The sequence below is a fragment of the Strigops habroptila genome, chromosome 6 (assembly GCF_004027225.2).
Source record: "Strigops habroptila isolate Jane chromosome 6, bStrHab1.2.pri, whole genome shotgun sequence".
Taxonomy (NCBI): domain Eukaryota; kingdom Metazoa; phylum Chordata; class Aves; order Psittaciformes; family Psittacidae; genus Strigops; species Strigops habroptila.
In genome coordinates this window covers 53,398,821-53,415,628 of record NC_044282.2, presented here as the reverse complement: position 1 = coordinate 53,415,628, position 16,808 = coordinate 53,398,821, and the positions used below count along the sequence as shown (strand labels likewise).

Here is a 16,808-nt window from a genome sequence, read left to right as displayed (position 1 = left end):
AACCTCAGACAGAAACTTCCTACGCACCCTTTCTCATCCATTAACTGCTGCTCAGCAGTGCACAGCCTGGGCTGGCACAGCTAAATACAGAACCGTGGGAATCCTGTTTCCCAGTTAGAGACAGACCTCAACTGAGTCCCTGTATGGATATGCTGGAATTACTTGGCAGTCCAACTGTGGCTTCCTTAGAAGGGTAGTGAGGGGAAGCAACTCAAAGGCAGAAAAACAACTTCCTCATGTTCTTGCTGGTAGCAGTCAAGCTCTCTGGGTTTGGCCCCGTGCCCCATAACTGCCAGTGGAGTCCCCTGGCAAAACAGAAAGCGAGCCAGTGGAAGAGGGCTGGTTTGATGGCTAGACTAAACAGAGGGTTATTACCAGGACCTTCCAGTTCAATTAATTTTGTTTTATGTGCTGTTCTTTATGACACGCTTTATGGTTCTCTTCCCTTTCTTCAGCATTTCCTACCATTCTTGTACTCATTGCTGCAAATACTTTAGCTAACTAGTAGTAAAGTCCTTGTTAACTTCACTGGTGCAGACCTGTTGCTTGGAAATGTATTGGCTCATGTATAGAACTACCTGTGGCATAACAGGCCCTTACGCATCAGGTTGTAACTCTCTGAATGGACAAGGGATCTTGTCAAAGACTTTTTGGCATTCTGTAGGTTGGCAAATCCTCATCTATATTATTATTCACTTCTCAAAGAATACTTTGCAAGTCATGAATTACACAAATAAAGTTGTTCCTTCTCCAGTAGATTGGATTTATTTGTATCTACTAATTCTGTTGTTAGTCAATTTGTCAGCTCTGAAATACTCAGTCTTACTGTTCTTCTGAGGGGTTTTTGTAAAGTATAATGGCTCTCATTTTTTACCTTTTACTTTAATACTTAGGTTCATTTGAGTGGTAGATTTTTTACCACATATAATAAAGCAGTGAATTTGAGTTTGTGTAGAAATCCTGGGTGAAAGCTGTCTGGCTTGTAGATATTATAACTTTAGATTTTGTTAGGTTTTGGAAGAAGGCTCTTTTACAAATGCTTCAGTTTGAGGCAGTTCCTTGGAGCTGACCTTTCAAAAGTAGCTCAAATTCAGAAGTCACTCAGGGCATATACATAATGAATATAAATGCAAAAATTAGAAGATCATGGAAGTTTCTCCTGCTCTAAAAAGAAGGTTTGTATCATAAATAGTTCAGCAAATTAGTTGCTGACAACTGCAGGTACCTTTAGTATACTGAATGAGGTATATTTCCAAATAAGGCCATATTTAAGTTCTGTGTGGGGCTTGCTCTTAGGCCTCTAAAGTCCAGCATTTCCCATTGCCAAGAGATGAAGTGGTGGCAAGTTAATAGAATCCATGAGTTCTAATTTGGTGATAATAAACTTGTGAAAATAACTGGAAGTAACTGGACTCCACTCTTTTGTGTGCTGCTGTAATCGGAAGAGGATTTTACAAGATTCTTTAATGTAGTTGGCATGTAAGTGTAATCTTTTGACCTTGTTCTTCATTTTTGATGACGATGGCATGTTAAGTGCTGATAATTAGGTTTGCTCTAGGCTGAAACCTGACCTGCTCTCTGCAAAGGAGAAGACCAGATCTTCTATTGTAAGAGGCACTCAAAGGGGCTACCTTAGCAATTGCAAGGCCATGACTGCTCAGAGTAAGGATCTTGGAAATATGGCAATTTCTTAGGAAGGACACGCTGTCGTAAGGAATGCTTCTTTTTAAGGTTAGTTTCAATTGGACTTTTCACCCAAAGCTTTTTGTCCTGTTCTCTACATTTTCTTTTTTATGCCATTGGGTTTGCTGCATAACTCAAGCTGCCCTACTGTGGAAGCTGCCTGGTAGCTTAGCTAGTGGAATGTAACTCCTGGGTATGACAGCAAGAGGCACATGCTTTTCACTCAGTTCTTGGAAGGGGTTTCAGCTCTCCTTGTTTAAGACACATGCAAATGAGGCCTCTTAATCCAGACTAGTTTTTGGCTTCGTTCTCCAGCCATGGGGAGAGTGAGAGATCTTCAGAGATTTATTGCATCCAAATATCAGTGTTCAAAATAGATGTGATTAATTGTCCTACAGAGATGTATGTTTGTTTCCACTGTGTAGAGATGAAGCCTAAAAATTAACTTTGTTTCACTGTCAAATTTTTAGAAAACTGAATTTAGAGGAAGTTAATCCTGCCCTCGGTTCAAGAAAGTACTGAGTGACATTTGTAAATTGTGCAAATAGCAGTCTGTCCAACCAAGTGTCTTCCAGTCCCTGCTCGCTTGTACTTAAATGCGATGTAGTCTTCGTACCACGTCTCCTCTGGGGAGGATGAGGGGAGTGTCTAACAACTTTATGAAAAGAGTATGCAGCAGTCAGAAACAGCAGCGGGCACTGGCAAGGAAATGGAGCCAAAGAGATTTTTAAAAGCCTGTCCAAAGGGATCAGTGCAATGGACCAACCTGCACTTTGTTTTTCAAGCCACCATTTTCTGTCTATCATCTATGACATTGTTGCTGGAACCGGTCATCTTTCTTACTCTAAGCTTTCTGTGTGGGAGAGTAAAACTGCTTAAATGTGATTGAGTGAGAGTTTGCACAGTACAGCAGTGTTAGCCCTGCTCCTCCAGTTCCCACTGGGTTCCTTGATAGTTCTTAAGAATACAAAACATGAACACAGGTAGAGTATGTCAGACCAACGATCCCTCCAGCTCAACTCAGTATTCTGTTCCTGCCAGCAACTAACAGATGCCAATGTACCTTTCTCGAATCCTTTCCCAGCCTCCACCTATTTTCAGCTTATGAGACTTTCTAGCTATAAATCTTTAATGTTATATGAAGAATTGCAGAAATTTCTTGTCTCTTATGTTTTAGAACTAAAAAACCAAAGAAGGCATCTGCTCCTCCAACCAAGGAAGAGAAGCCCAAATTAACCATTTTTGAAGAGGAAGTAGATCCAGATGAAGGACTCTTTGGCCCAGAAAAAGATTTCTCATCAGTTGGTCCCAGGAAGAAGATGAAAGAGAGTAAATCTGTTCTATATTTGTATATACACAGATTGTTTTATCTAAAGCATGAGCTTTTAAAATGTAGTGATGCAGAGTATACAGGCTAAATAATGACTTGGGTATGTTAAGGCAAACCTTCAGCTGGGGCAGAATCATCTAGAATCATTCAGAAAGAATAACTAAGACCTGAAGTTCCCATAGATGTTCACTGTTGACATTTTGGGCTGGGATATTATAGGTCTGTGGGAGCTGGCTGTTTCACAGTCACTCATCTCACACTGACAAGAGTAATGTGAACTACTTTTCAGTGCAAGAAGAAAGCAGATTTAGTAAGTCCGAAGAGTGCAGAGAATCACTGCACTTTGTGGATTGGAAGTCCTTGTAAAAAAAGAATTGTCTACATAATCTTTTTTTTTCAGCCAAGTAGCCAGATTTACTAGCTACTGTTCATGCAGATACTGTGTTATGTAGCATGATTTAATTACAGCATTTTCTGGTTCCCCTTTCTAGATCTGAAATTATTTGAAGATCCAGACCTTGGTGGGGTGGTAAGACTGGGTGACTCACTACTGCTGCCAGCTGCCTGTATGAACAAGGAATATGTGCTGAACACGGGTCCTGAGGAGGACACTGAGGAACTGCTGAGGTACACATCTCAAATCTGTTGTGTAGGGTGAAGGTAATCTGAGGAGTTATTTGGACCTCAAAAGAGATTAATTTGAGGGCAAAGCTTAAATAACCTTTGAATGCTAACTGAATCACTTGTGCTTACAAATAAAAAGTAAGAAAGATATGTGTCATGGAGCTTGGAAATCAAACACAGTAAAAAGGAAATTAGGAAGATCCTTTGAGAAAGGAAGGGTGCAATGTATTATTCAGTGACTCAAAGTAAGGGTCTTGAAGACCCAAGGCATACCATCTAGTCCTTGTTTTCTAACATGACACTTCTGCTTTCTGCAAGCAATTCCCAGGGGAAAACTGACCTTCATTATGAAAAGTTAGAGACAAAGCCCAGAAACAAAGACGAATTCAGCTTCAATGAGCTGAAATCAGGGGCTTTTGCCACATGACGAATAGTTTTTTGCTGGTGGCTCACAGATCTCTGTGCATACTTCCAGGAGGAATCCTGTGCACACCTTTACAGCTGTAAAGGACTCTCATTAAAATCTCCATCACCCTGCATTTAATTTTTAATCTAGTAGAAAGGAGGGCTGGAGGTCAGAGTTACAGGAGGGAATAATGTACTTGCTCTTACACTTACCTGCCCACCTTGATAGTGTAGCACTGGAATGTATCATCATGTGATGTGTTTTATTCCTGACATCTCTCTCACAAGGCTAATTTTCCTGCACTGATAATCCTCAAGAGAACAAGAGGGAGCCAGTGCTCAGGAAGACCAGCATCACCAGGGAGTCTGTGCTGCCATAGAGCCAAATTCATGCCTTCTGGATCTCAGGCTGGCATCTGAATGATGAGGCCAGCCTGCTTCCAGTGCTCATTCTTGCCAGCCAGCTCCTGTTAGGATGTATGATTTCTGCAGCAGGCACTAAACCCAGGAGAGAGAATCTGTGTGTGGTTTCAAACCTCTCCCGAAGCAAGTTGTTTTGCAGCTATTGCTTTCTGTGCGTGCAAAAGTGCTAGTTATCTCAGTGGTAATACCTGACTTAATTTAAGCAAAGGTTAAATTGGGTTGGGTGCCATCTTGCATGGCATACTGACAGCCCACCTGGTGTTTATAGAAACTGATGGGGCAGGACACGACCTGATGTAGTGCTGTAGTATAATGAGAGCAAACACATATGTTCTTGCAATACTTTCATGTTTCCTTTCTCCTCTGCTAGCGATCTCAGCATGCAGCACCTGATTCAGATTGTTCATACAGCTAGAAGAGAAGTGCCCATTTCAATGCAGTCCTTGCATTACCCACTAGCAGAAAGAGCTTCTCCATCTGTCACGTTAATGTCCTTTGAATTATATGTTTTCTCTTCCTCCATGGCAGAGAAAGGTCTATTGATCTGAAACCAATAGCCCATGCTTTTAGATCAGTTTGGGGTCATCATCATTAGCAGCACACCTAGATGGTTATGAAAATTCATGGGAAAAGATCTCATTTCTTTTAAATTCCAGAAGTTTTCATTTATTCTGGAATTGTTCCAGTGCTTTCAGTAATTGACAATTCATCAAAATCCAATTGGAAATGAATACTTATAATGAAGCAGAAAATCAAGCCAGTGGGCCAATGGGCAAGTTGCTACAGGAATCTAGAGGCAACTTCTGGCTGTGGTCAAGATCTGGTGACCTGTTGAGGTCCCTAACTCACACTCTGAAATCCTCCTGATAAGCCTAGTTCACAGTGATATCTGCACATCATAGAGAGCTGGTGAACTGAATGCAAGGTGATTTAGAGTAAAGGAGGAGCTGTTAAGGTGGGGAAGAAGAGTGTCAGTGCTATTTTAACCTAGTAGAATACTTCACCTCACCTCTATGTAAATTCTTTGCAGTCACCTGAAGTCCTGTAGCTGAACTTTCTCAAGTGATTATGCACAACACATTTTGATTTCTTCTCAGCTAGAAGTCTTAGAAGAAAAGTTAGGTCTCTTAAATCTAGAGGCAGCATTTGAATCATCTCCCACCTTCCCTTACCAGCAGATTGGTGTTATATGTTCTTGCAGGGCAGTGCCACATCTTTCCAGGCAGTGACCCTTTGTGGTGAGAGGAAATGTTCAATGATGTGAGCTGAACCCTGCAGTCTCTCTAGCATGGGAGCTTGAGCATATTTTGAGGTCTAAGAATAAATCTTGACTTTGACCTGTAGATGCTGACAGTCCTTCTTCCTTCCCAGAGGGGACTGAAGAAATTTTCCCCCAGCCCTCAGATCAAAGTAGGAGCCGTGACTACCTATTCCTTTAGTGGACTAGAGCTGGCTAAGCTACTAGAGGAAAAGTGGCAAACATCTTGGTCTGTTGGACATACTCTCTTATACCACACAAAATTTGCCTGGACACATTTTGTCAAGACCTAAGACCAGCCTGAGCTATGATGCACCAGCCCGTCTGTGGTAGGTCCAGAAACCTAGACATGTTCACTGTACACAGATAGATTAGCTGAATAATGCAGATGTTGTAGCTCTTGACTCATGCAGTCTGCTCACATGCATGTTGTAGAGCTGAGAAGTGTCTGACTTCCTGGAAAATGCACGTCCCAGTGAATCATGGACAGAGATAGGAGAGCACTGCCTAAGGCAGAACCTTCTTCCAAAGGAGAGATGGGAAAAAGATGATGTTTAGAACATCAGAACACAGGAGCAATCAAGGCCTTCGTGATCTGTATGGCACCTGAGTGGTTGCAGCAGCAGTAGCACCCCAGCACTGTCAGCACAGCAGTGAATCCCCAGCAGTGACTTGCAGCTCTTGAGGAAGTGACTGTTATGGAGACAAATGAGTCTGCAAAATGTGTGTGGGCTGTGCTTGTCACAACATGAGGGAGAAGAGAATATGATAAACGTTCTCATTGCAAACTGAGGACTGTGCTCTCTGTGGGTGCCTGCTGAAATGAAATGAGAATTACTGTTTCAAATAGAATCACCTACTTTACATTAACAAGTGTTGAGTTTTGAGAAGAACCAGTTGTTTTGTAAGTGTAATGAAAGATTTCTTTTTATGGCAAAATACTCATGTCCATTCAAACAAGCATCATGCCTCTTCCTGTCCGTTGACCAGGCTTTTACTGGTTACTAATTTTTTTGGCCTATCATCAACATATACTGAGTGATGGTGATGAAGAAACTAGGTGAGCTACCTCACTAACCACTGCCATTGCAGATGCAAGCACTCTTTCCTACCATTAAGTCTGCCACAATACATGTGTAAGGTGCCCGTAGAGCACTGTACTTGCATGTCCTTCCAGAGCTTGTGGAAAAGAGATAAACCACCAAGGTCAAGACCCATCATGTTGCCTGCAGGAAAAAGGAGCACATCATACTCTTCCTTCATGGGATGTGCTTTGAGAAAGGGAGGGATAAGTGACCAAGCCTTTTTGGCTTGTCTTTGCACCACAGCGATATGGAGAAACCCAGGATCTTCAGAGAAGTCCAGGGTCCCATTATTTTTTACTCTTCCAAGGTGCAACGTGACCAACTGCAGTGATATGAAAGGGTAGCTGATCAGCCCTTTCACAGATGTTAAAAGAATTATCCTGGGGAATGATTTAGGACCAGGCTTCTCTTCTACGGTTGTTTTCCTGGGTTGTGTCACAGCATTTAACAATTCCTTCTGGATGCATTCAGCCATTTACTTCCATTCTCAAAGCTCCTCCTCAGTCTGATTTCCATTTGAGCTAGAGACAGAAATCAACTGCTGCAGAAATCAGTATCCTGCAAACCCTTCTATTGTGGATTCTTATCCCATCTTATTTTCTCATCTCCACCCACCCAGTGGCCACAGATGTTCAAATTAAGTTTTCATGCAGCAGGACTGCAGTCCACCTCTTCTGCCTCATTAATCTAAATTGTGCCTGCCTGGTGTGATGGATCGGGTTTTTGTGGAAAACCAATGCTAGAATTGATCCTGTGAATGTTGCAGCAGCTCTGTGGGTCTACAGAATTACATGAATTATCACACATCCTAGCCTGAAATAATTATCACAGTTGTCTGAGAAGCTTTTTAGGAGAGATTTAACTTCACCTTTGATAATGAATAGGGAGTTGAACTGGAAGGAAGCAGCTGCCAGCATAGCATTTGTCTTTTTCCAGTCCTGAGAAAAGCATCAGCAGCAGGATCCCAGTTCTGCTGCCTTGTGATGGCAGACCTGGTATTGTTTCTCAGGATTACGCTGATCTAAGACTGCTGATGTTGAAAGGACAATCCAGCTCTTACCTTTGTGGTACAGCTGTATCAATCTGCCTGTGTCCTTAAAAGATTAATTTTGTCTGGAGTTAACAGGTAGATCTATTTTTACAGTTGCGAGCTGTGCCATCAGTGATGCAAATGATGACCCTTTCAGGAGGATTATATTATTGGAGGCTGAAGCTGTTTGTGAAACCACGTCCTAACTAAAAATGGCCATTTCTAAACACCATTCAGTCCTTACAGCTTCTTGAGCAGGTTTGTTAGCTTCAGGTTTGACAAGGAACTGATGCCATCCTTGAAGCAGAAAATGTTTTTATGTATGTTCGTCATTCAGCAGGCCATTCACAGATGCCAAATTCAGAGAGCAACACTTACATCTTCAGACTAGGCAGGAGTCATATGAGACACCACATCCAGCACCACATGATGAGAAACGCTTTCTCACTGTCCTGAGGATATGGGACCAGCACCATAGTTGGGTTGCAGGGAAAAGTAGGAGCAGAAGAGGAGATACCTCCTACACAGCCCCCTGTGCTTTGCACTCCTGTGCTTAACACCAGCCTGTATAATTTCCACAGGCCCTTGCTAGACATCCCACTGTCTCTACGGACCATAGCAGAAGTGATGGTCAACAGATACTTCAAAACCTTCTTCCTATTTTGGGGCACGAGTCTTTTCCCAAGTAATATATGTGATATTACACCTCTCCACAAGGCTTCAGTAAGGTATCTCTCAGACTCGGAATTAACACTAGACAAAATAAAGACACCAGTAATAAGATAGGGAAAGATAAATGTCTACTACGCAAGAACCGCTGAGAGTTGCATAACCTAGCTGCAAGCACGATCCTTTTGGATATTTTAGCAAATGGTAGTCTTTGTCTCTTGCTTTCATTACTGTCCTACTCATTACAGCATTCCTAGCAAGCAGAGGTCACTGTCACCATCATGCTAGATGCTGTACAAGCACTAGCACATAGTCATTCCTGTCTCAGAGTTCTTGTCCAGATAGGCAGGACAGAGTTCAGAGGAGTGTCATCTAAACTGCTGATGTTCTGGTGGCAGCTGTCTCCATCTCCCAAGTCAGAATTGATTTACTCTCTCTTACACCCACATGCTAGCAGTCATATCATAGGGCTTTGTGACAGCCTTTCTTCACTAAGGGTTTTGATTGCTTTCTGCGTCTGGAAACAAAGAGGATTTTCCACCAATAGAGTCTGTGAATCAGCACAACAGTATGGCAGGAATTTTAAACAATGTGGTGCTGCTTTTCCATTACAGAAAAAGAAAGAGACTAATTAGAGAATGATTAATTACATGGATTCTGTGCCTGATTGTCTATAAAAAAGATGGGGGTGGGAAAGTTCTTCCTTTAATCTTGTTATTTCAGAATAGCTGATTGATTTTTTCGTCCTCCTCCTAGCCTGGAGTTAAATATGGTGGTAATTATGCACTGTAACAATTCATTTGCTTCTCAAGAAATAGAAGTCCTTGTTTCTATCTCTGCCTGAGGCATTTTGCATTTTACCTCTTTAGTTTTCCAAAGACAGTTGTGTCTCACAGGATCAAACAGCAGTGGATCAAACAGTTTGCCTAGCACTGTAGCACTGAGAAGCAGGTTTTGAGACAAAGACCACATATTGTCTGTTGTATTCTCTGTAAAAGACTTCTGTCTAACCAGTGTGTTGAAAAAACCCATGACAAGAAAAGGATATTTACATGATCAGCTTCCAGACTTTGAAAAATCATCTCCTGCAGAATTTTTGGCCTTAAAGCACATTACCAAAATACCTCTACATACACACACTCAAAACCCCCACAGCCTACTGGCCTGCATCTTTGGGGGTATTTTATGACTGTGCTCACTGCTTTTGTTGCTGTAGTTAGCACAGAAGTTAATATAGAGCTACAGAGGAGTAGAGAATTCAGGACGCTGTACCATCTGGTCAGGTTAATGAGCTGTATTTACTGCTGCCCCTTCTGGGCAGTGCACGTAGTTCAAAATCATGCTTCCTCCATGTGGTCTGTATGTATATGTATGTATTGTTCATCTGGTTATTACGGTTTCTATTATTTATGACCAAAACTTTATGACATGAACACTGATTCATTCAGTATATTTTTGTGCCAAGAAGGGAAGCATCAGATCAGCTAAAGAAAGCTAAGCTTCAGAAATACCAGCCTTGACATGTTTTGTTTATAACACAGCAAAGAGAATAAGAACATGTCTTGACAGTGTGATCACAGGTGTGATATCTTTGGATATCAGAGTTTGCAGCAAACAAGATGTCTGGTCTTAAATTAAATTAATTTCTTCTAGTAGATGAGGAATTCGGGAGGAAGAAATACACTGACAAGATGTTTTGTGAGTTACGTGGGATATGTCGCCCACAGGGAATCATGGAAACTAAAAGACATCAGAAATCTTATCTAAGTAAAAGAGAATATAGTCTCCAGCATTACTTGGGGGATGAAATCTGGGGAGCTGCCTGCTGGAATACAAGTCCACAAGGAAAAGTTGAAGGTGCAGAGCTCTGGGACAGTGGCACTGCTCTGTCCATCAGTTGGTCTGTTTAAGTATTTCCTAGTTTTAGATACCTGTTACAAGATAAGCCTTGGTTAAAACTGATCCTTTTTAGATTCCCTTTGGGAATCACAAAAAGATCTGGCTTCAAGAATGGTTTTACCTTAAAGTGTTCTGACTGTCTATACAGCAGAAAATACAGGCTTATCCTTGTTCGCTTTATGGCCAGTTCATACTCAGTGTAGTTTGTCTCAGGCTGGGCAGCACAGTTGTAAGTTTCTCACAGCTTTTAATAAGGGCAAACAAAAAAAGAAACCCTTGAAATCATGCAGTTTTTCTTAATAATAGTGAGATCCTTAGCTGAGGGTGCTGGAGTATTGAAGTACCTGAGGTTTTAACATTCAAACAATGTTCAGTAGGGATGGAGTAATAAAGCGTCTCAGAGACACCAATTCTCCTGTTGATCATGTTCCCCATGGTCCTGGCCCGTTACCCTAATCAGTTGCTTTCCAAATTATGGAAGAGCTCAGCTTTGCTTTAACTGCTTACATTATTTAACTGTAGTTTTGGCTGAGGCAGAGGGAATTTTACTGCTGGCACTGTTACAGCCTAATGGACTGATTCAGTTGATATTGAACTCTGATAAAAACAGTTCTTACAGCACTGCTTGTAAACAATTAAACAGTTAGTTAAATCATTTCACTGCCTAAGATGCTACAGTCACAGAGTAGGTGTATCCTACTAGAGCTGGGGTCTGGCAAGGAGATACCTGCATATTACAAACCTACTGTTCCTCTTAACCTTTGACTCCTGGTCCCCCATGTAAAAGTTTTTGCTTGTGCTTCTTATGCTTTACCTTTCCTGATTTTGTATGCTGCAGTTAGAGGTCGTGCCTTTTGCAAGTCATGTATTTTGTAAGCATATGATGTATGCATTTTATCAGGGGCTTCACTTTTGTAGCTAGTCATTACACAGCTAATCATCTGCATGGATTGCTGGTTGGGTTTTTTGACTGCTTAACAATTATTTATCAATTAATCCTTTGGGAAATTAACAACTATGTTTACTCCTTAAGGTATTTTGTTCGACCACCATGGTCAGAGGACCAAAACAAGAGGCTATTATGATTCAGAGCAGAAATTACTGTGGCCTGAAAAGACTTCTCTAGCTATGCTAATTTTTGCTTTGCCATCTCTGCTATATCTTTTAGACATGTAATGTGTCACCACCTTCTTTCCCTTTCCTCTACATCCTCACTTTCCAAAGGCAGACACCTCTTGGAGTCACAAGACAATCTGTTATAAGGGCTCTCTCAAAGTAACAGCTCCTATGGGAACAGTCAGGCTGTGTTCTCTTGATAAGTTCTGTGTCTCTTGATAAGGTCAAATAATGCAAGTAGAAAACATCCTTAACTGTTTCAGGTGTTTGGGGTTATTTCAGTAGGAAACAGGGGGAAATGTTCTCCAGAAAGAGTTGTATACACTCACAGATTGCAGAACTTCTCAAGTTTCTTGGAAACAAACATGAACACAATATTTTTAAAGCCATTAGTTTTTCCAGGTTCTCATGATTGAGCATGGAGGATGTTCAGTCTGAGAGGAGATGGGAATGAAGAGGAAGCAGAGCTGAATGTGAACAATTTTACTGTCCCATGAAAATCTCTGGGAAGCAAATCATCCTGTCACAAATCAAACACATTTTTTCCCCAAACTAAAGCTCTTTTTCTTTTGATAATTGCAAATTGCTTTTAGTTTAGACATTTGAAAACATGATGTAAAATTAATTTACTTGTATGGCAAACTGAAAAGCCATATTATAAAAAGGCAGTTCTTATTTTGATAACATGGAAACTTTTATGCAAAGCTCTTTCTATAAGAGAAATTAATAGAATTTGATCCTTTCCTGTATAAGGTTTTACTTTGCAAGGCTGCATTTTCTTATAAAACAAATGCAGTTCAGAAATTCCCAAGATGTTACTGATGTTTTCTTTTTATTCCAGAGTTGAAGATGATTTAGAGAAACTCTTGAAAGTAACCTCCAAGCCAAAACCTAAGGTAGCATCAAAACCACCACTGCCTCAGAAGCCATCAGTTGCCCCGAGGAGCACTAATTCATCCCCACTGGCAAAGCCGAAGGAAAACAGGATTCAGGCAATGAATGAAGTGGACATTCTCCAGTATATCCAGGAAAACGAGTCTATCAACAACCAAGATACAAGTCTCTTTTGAACATACATATTCTTAAAATGTACTTAAATTGTACTTAAAATGATGCCTTCTTGACCCAACTCCTGGTGAGCTCAAGTGACAGTAGCAATTGTTGACCAGATGCTTTTACTGTCACAGAGCTCATTTGTGTACTGTCATACAGAGAGCAGCAAGTTTGACTAGCAAAGGCTCAACATGATATTTTCAAAACAGAGCAGTTGGGGTAAAATGTTGCCTTAGATTTCCAGGGGTTTTCAGCGAATGTGGACAAGGACATAGCACTACAGCTTGTCTACTACTATTTTAGTATCAACATAGTGCAGTTTTGGCCAGTTTAGTCATGACTCAAAATGGTAAGCATGTTGCACGCATGGCAGCTGTGAATAGTGTCCAACAAATGATCTGAGGCAGGACAGGATGCTGTTCCTGTCATTGATCTGACAGTGTATTTCAGCTCACTGGAAAGCTCTTTTTCCTTTCATCCTGTGTGTTATTTTTGTAGCAGCTCTTTCCTCCCAGACTGGTATTTCAGTAATCCATAACCAGGAACTGTTAAGCATAGGTAACAGTTCCTCTGTTACTCAGAGAAACACTGAAATTCCAGCTAAGCCTGTCAATCTGCTGCATTTGTTGTTGTGCAAATGCCAACTTATAGGAGAACTTGTAGGACTGCAAACACTAGAGCTATGCATCTTTGGCCCCTGGGGAGAACAGCATAACTGAAGATGGCTGAGAGTGCACCTCCAGACATATGTAGAGGTTGCAGCGTGAGGGAGGTTTGGATACTGTAGGGCTCTTGTGAACCTACTGAAGATACACAAGGGCTAATTTTTTTCCAGCCAAGTCTTCCTGGGCTTCCACTGTAGTTGGTGGAGAGGAAGAGATTTGTCTGGGAGTTGTTTCAGAGCAGGTGTCCTAATGGATGAACAAGGCCAGGTTGGACAGGGCTTTAAGCAACATGGTATAGTGGAAGGTGTCCCTATCTGGAACCAGATATCTTTAAGGTCCCTTCCAACCCAAGCCATTCTGTAATTTGCTCTCTGGAATCACTTACTCTTTCCTCTTCCCTTCGCCCAGAAACTAAAGAAGAAGCCATGATGATTAGTTCCACTAAGCTAAAATGAGGATTTTTCATAAAACAGAGGTCTGTTCATTACTATAGCAATGGTTAAAACAAGGGAGGACAAACCTGGAATTATCCAGAGGAAAAAGATAGGAACAAAATATACTGGAGAAATTTTGATATGCAGGAAAAGAAAAACATAGTAGAACAGGCATCCCAGACTATCCCTTTTTTTTCCCCCAGCTCAGGCATTCTGGTTCAACATGCTGAATTTGCATCTAATGGGACTTGATACCTGCTGTCATGGAGGAAGAGATTCCGAACCCATTCCACATGTATTCTATACAGATGTGAAGGCAAGCTCCCCAGAGGAAAAATACTAATGTATTTAAGCCATATCACTATCTCCAAATTTCCCTTTCTAATATAGAACAAAATAAATAGAAAGCACTATATATATATTTTTAATAATGAAATTATCTCTATTAGTATTTCCTTTTTAAGCCAATGGAAAACATGATAAAGGTAATTCAGTTTGATGGGACAGATAAAACACAACCATGGGCTCTCATCTATGCACGGTAGGTTTCAGTATAATAAAACTTTTTGCTAACCTGCAGGTGTTACTGTTATTATTATTCTCTAGGTTGTACAGTAGCAGCAAATCGGAGATAAAGGGTGGATTCCATCCAAAACATGAGGAGTCTTACGTGGTGTTAAAATGCATGCTCCACTAAAGCCCTGTGTAAATAAGAATGAAACCAAGAATGTAGCTGCTCTCATATTTCCTTCAAGAGCAGCTAAAGGTAAAACTATATATGGGCAAAGGCAGTACCTGATCCTGTCTGTTTTCACAGTGTCCTGGTGCAATTAGGAAGCTTGTTTATCACATCCTGAAAAAGAGAAACAAAAGCACTGAAAAGAAAATATATTACTTGCCAGAGAGCAGGCAGAGAATAGCAGGGAGGATAAATTAATTCAGGACAGCCTTCCTGTTGCACTACCCAGTCTAGTAACAACCACTATGTATTTAGGAGAGGATCAGGTTCGAGGCCATCTTAAGAACCTGAATGTGCACAAGTCCATGGGGCCTGATGAAATCCATCCACGGGTCCTGAAGGAGCTGGCGAATGAAGTTGCTAAGCCACTGTCCATCATATTTGAAAAATCGTGGCAGTCAGGTGAAGTTCCTGATGACTGGAAGAAGGGTAATACAACCCCCATTTTCAAGAAGGGGAAGGTGGAAGACCTGGGGAATGACAGACCAGTCAGTCTCACCTCTGTGCCTGGCAAAATCTTGGAACAGTTTCTCCTGGAAAACATGCTAAGGCACATGAAAAACAACGAGGTGGTTGGTGACAGCCAACATGGCTTCACTAAGGGGAAATCCTGCCTGACCAATTTGGTGGCCTTCTATGATGGAGCCACGGAACTGATGGACAAGGGCAGAGCAGTTGACGTCATCTACCTGGACTTGTGCAAAGCGTTCGACACTGTCCCGCATGATATCCTTGTCTCTAAATTGGAGAGACATCAATTTGATAGATGGACCACTCAGTGGATAAAGAACTGGCTCGATGGCCGCACGCAAAGAGTTGTGGTAAACGGCTCGATGTCCAGTTGGAAAACAGTAATGAGTGGTGTCCCTCAGGGATCGGTGTTGGGACCGGTCCTGTTCAACATCTGTGTCAGCGACATGAACAGTGGGATTGAGTGCATCCTTGGCAAGTTTGCCGATGACACCAAGCTGTGTGGTTCGGTTGATACGCTGGAGGGAAGGGATGCCATCCAGAGGGACCTTGACATGCTTGTGAGGTGGGCCAATGCCAACCTTGTGAAGTTTAACCAAGCCAAGCGTAAGGTCCTACACCTGGGTCAGGGCAATCCCAGGCACTACTACAGGTTGGGCAGAGAAGAGATTCAGAGCAGCCCTGCAGAGAAGGACTTGGGGGTGTTGGGTGACGAGAAGCTTAACATGAGCCAGCTTCAGTGTGTGCTTGCAGCCCAGAAAGCCAACTGTATCCTGGGCTGCATCAAAAGAAGCGTGACCAGCAGGTCAAAGGAAGTGATCCTGCCCCTCTACTCTGCTCTCGTGAGACCTCACTTGGAGTACTGTGTACAGTTCTGGTGTCCTCAACATAAAAAGGACATGGAGCTGTTGGAGCGAGTCCAGAGGAGGGCCACGAGGATGATAAGAGGGCTGGAGCACCTCCCATATGAAGATAGGCTGAGGAAGTTGGGGCTGTTCAGCCTGGAGAAGAGAAGGCTGTGTGGAGACCTCATAGCAGCCTTCCAGTATCTGAAGGGGGCCTATAAGGATGCTGGGGAGGGACTCTTCCTTAGGGACTGTAGTGGTAGGACAAGGGGTAATAGGTTCAAACTTAAACAGGGGAAATTTAGACTAGATATAAGGAAGAAGTTCTTTACAGTGAGGGTGGTGAAGCACTGGAATGGGTTGCCCAGGGAGGTTGTGGATGCTCCGTCCCTGTCGGTGTTCAGGGCCAGGTTGGACAGAGCCTTGGGCAACATGGTTTAGTGCAAGGTGTCCCTACCCATGGCAGGGCAGTTGGAACTAGATGATCTTAAGGTCCTTTCCAAACCTTACTGTTCTATGATTCTATGATTCTATGATTCTATTTAATGGAGGGTTGAGGAATCTTGATCTACACTTTATTCATCATTGGAGGAGACTGCTTGCATTGCTGTATTTTTGGCCTACAACTCCTCACATGGCCTGAACACTGGTAAAACTACCACCTTGAGGGCCATGGATTTAATGATGAGTAAACTGAGTGCAAATCTTCACCCTTAGTGGGATTAAGATTTCTTGAAGAGAAATCATAGAACAGAGCTGGCAGCAGCCTGGGAAGACCAGTTTGTCCACCATCCTGCCATAAGCAGGGATATTTGGCCTGTGTCCTGCTGATGGCAGTTCTCACTGGCCAGGACAAGGTGTACTGATGTGAGGCTGAACTGGAGGAGGAGGCAGATGCCAGAGCAGGACATGGTGGCTGAACATGGTTCGGCTGGAGATATACCTGAGCATGGCCACTGAGTTCCTCTTGCAGTGGCAGTAATTATGCCCATGTTATCTTTCACAGGCATTTTTCTAACCTGTCCTTAAATATCTGGCTGGCTGGCGGGCAGCACTGGAGATGTCATAGCCTCCTGGGT

The 16,808-nt window shown here is 42.2% G+C and overlaps 1 protein-coding gene across 1 annotated transcript in view; it reads left to right on the top strand.

The window, feature by feature from the left end:
- Positions 1 to 14,253, top strand: part of HS1BP3 (HCLS1 binding protein 3) — a 50,842-nt gene extending 36,589 nt beyond the window's left edge. The window contains exons 5-7 of the mRNA XM_030491139.1: positions 2,861 to 3,012; positions 3,505 to 3,640; positions 12,364 to 14,253. Coding sequence (XP_030346999.1) covers positions 2,861 to 3,012; positions 3,505 to 3,640; positions 12,364 to 12,592 — 517 coding nt within the window. The 3' untranslated portion in view covers positions 12,593 to 14,253. The remainder of the gene's footprint in view (positions 1 to 2,860; positions 3,013 to 3,504; positions 3,641 to 12,363) is intronic.
- The last annotated feature ends 2,555 nt before the right edge of the window (positions 14,254 to 16,808 follow it).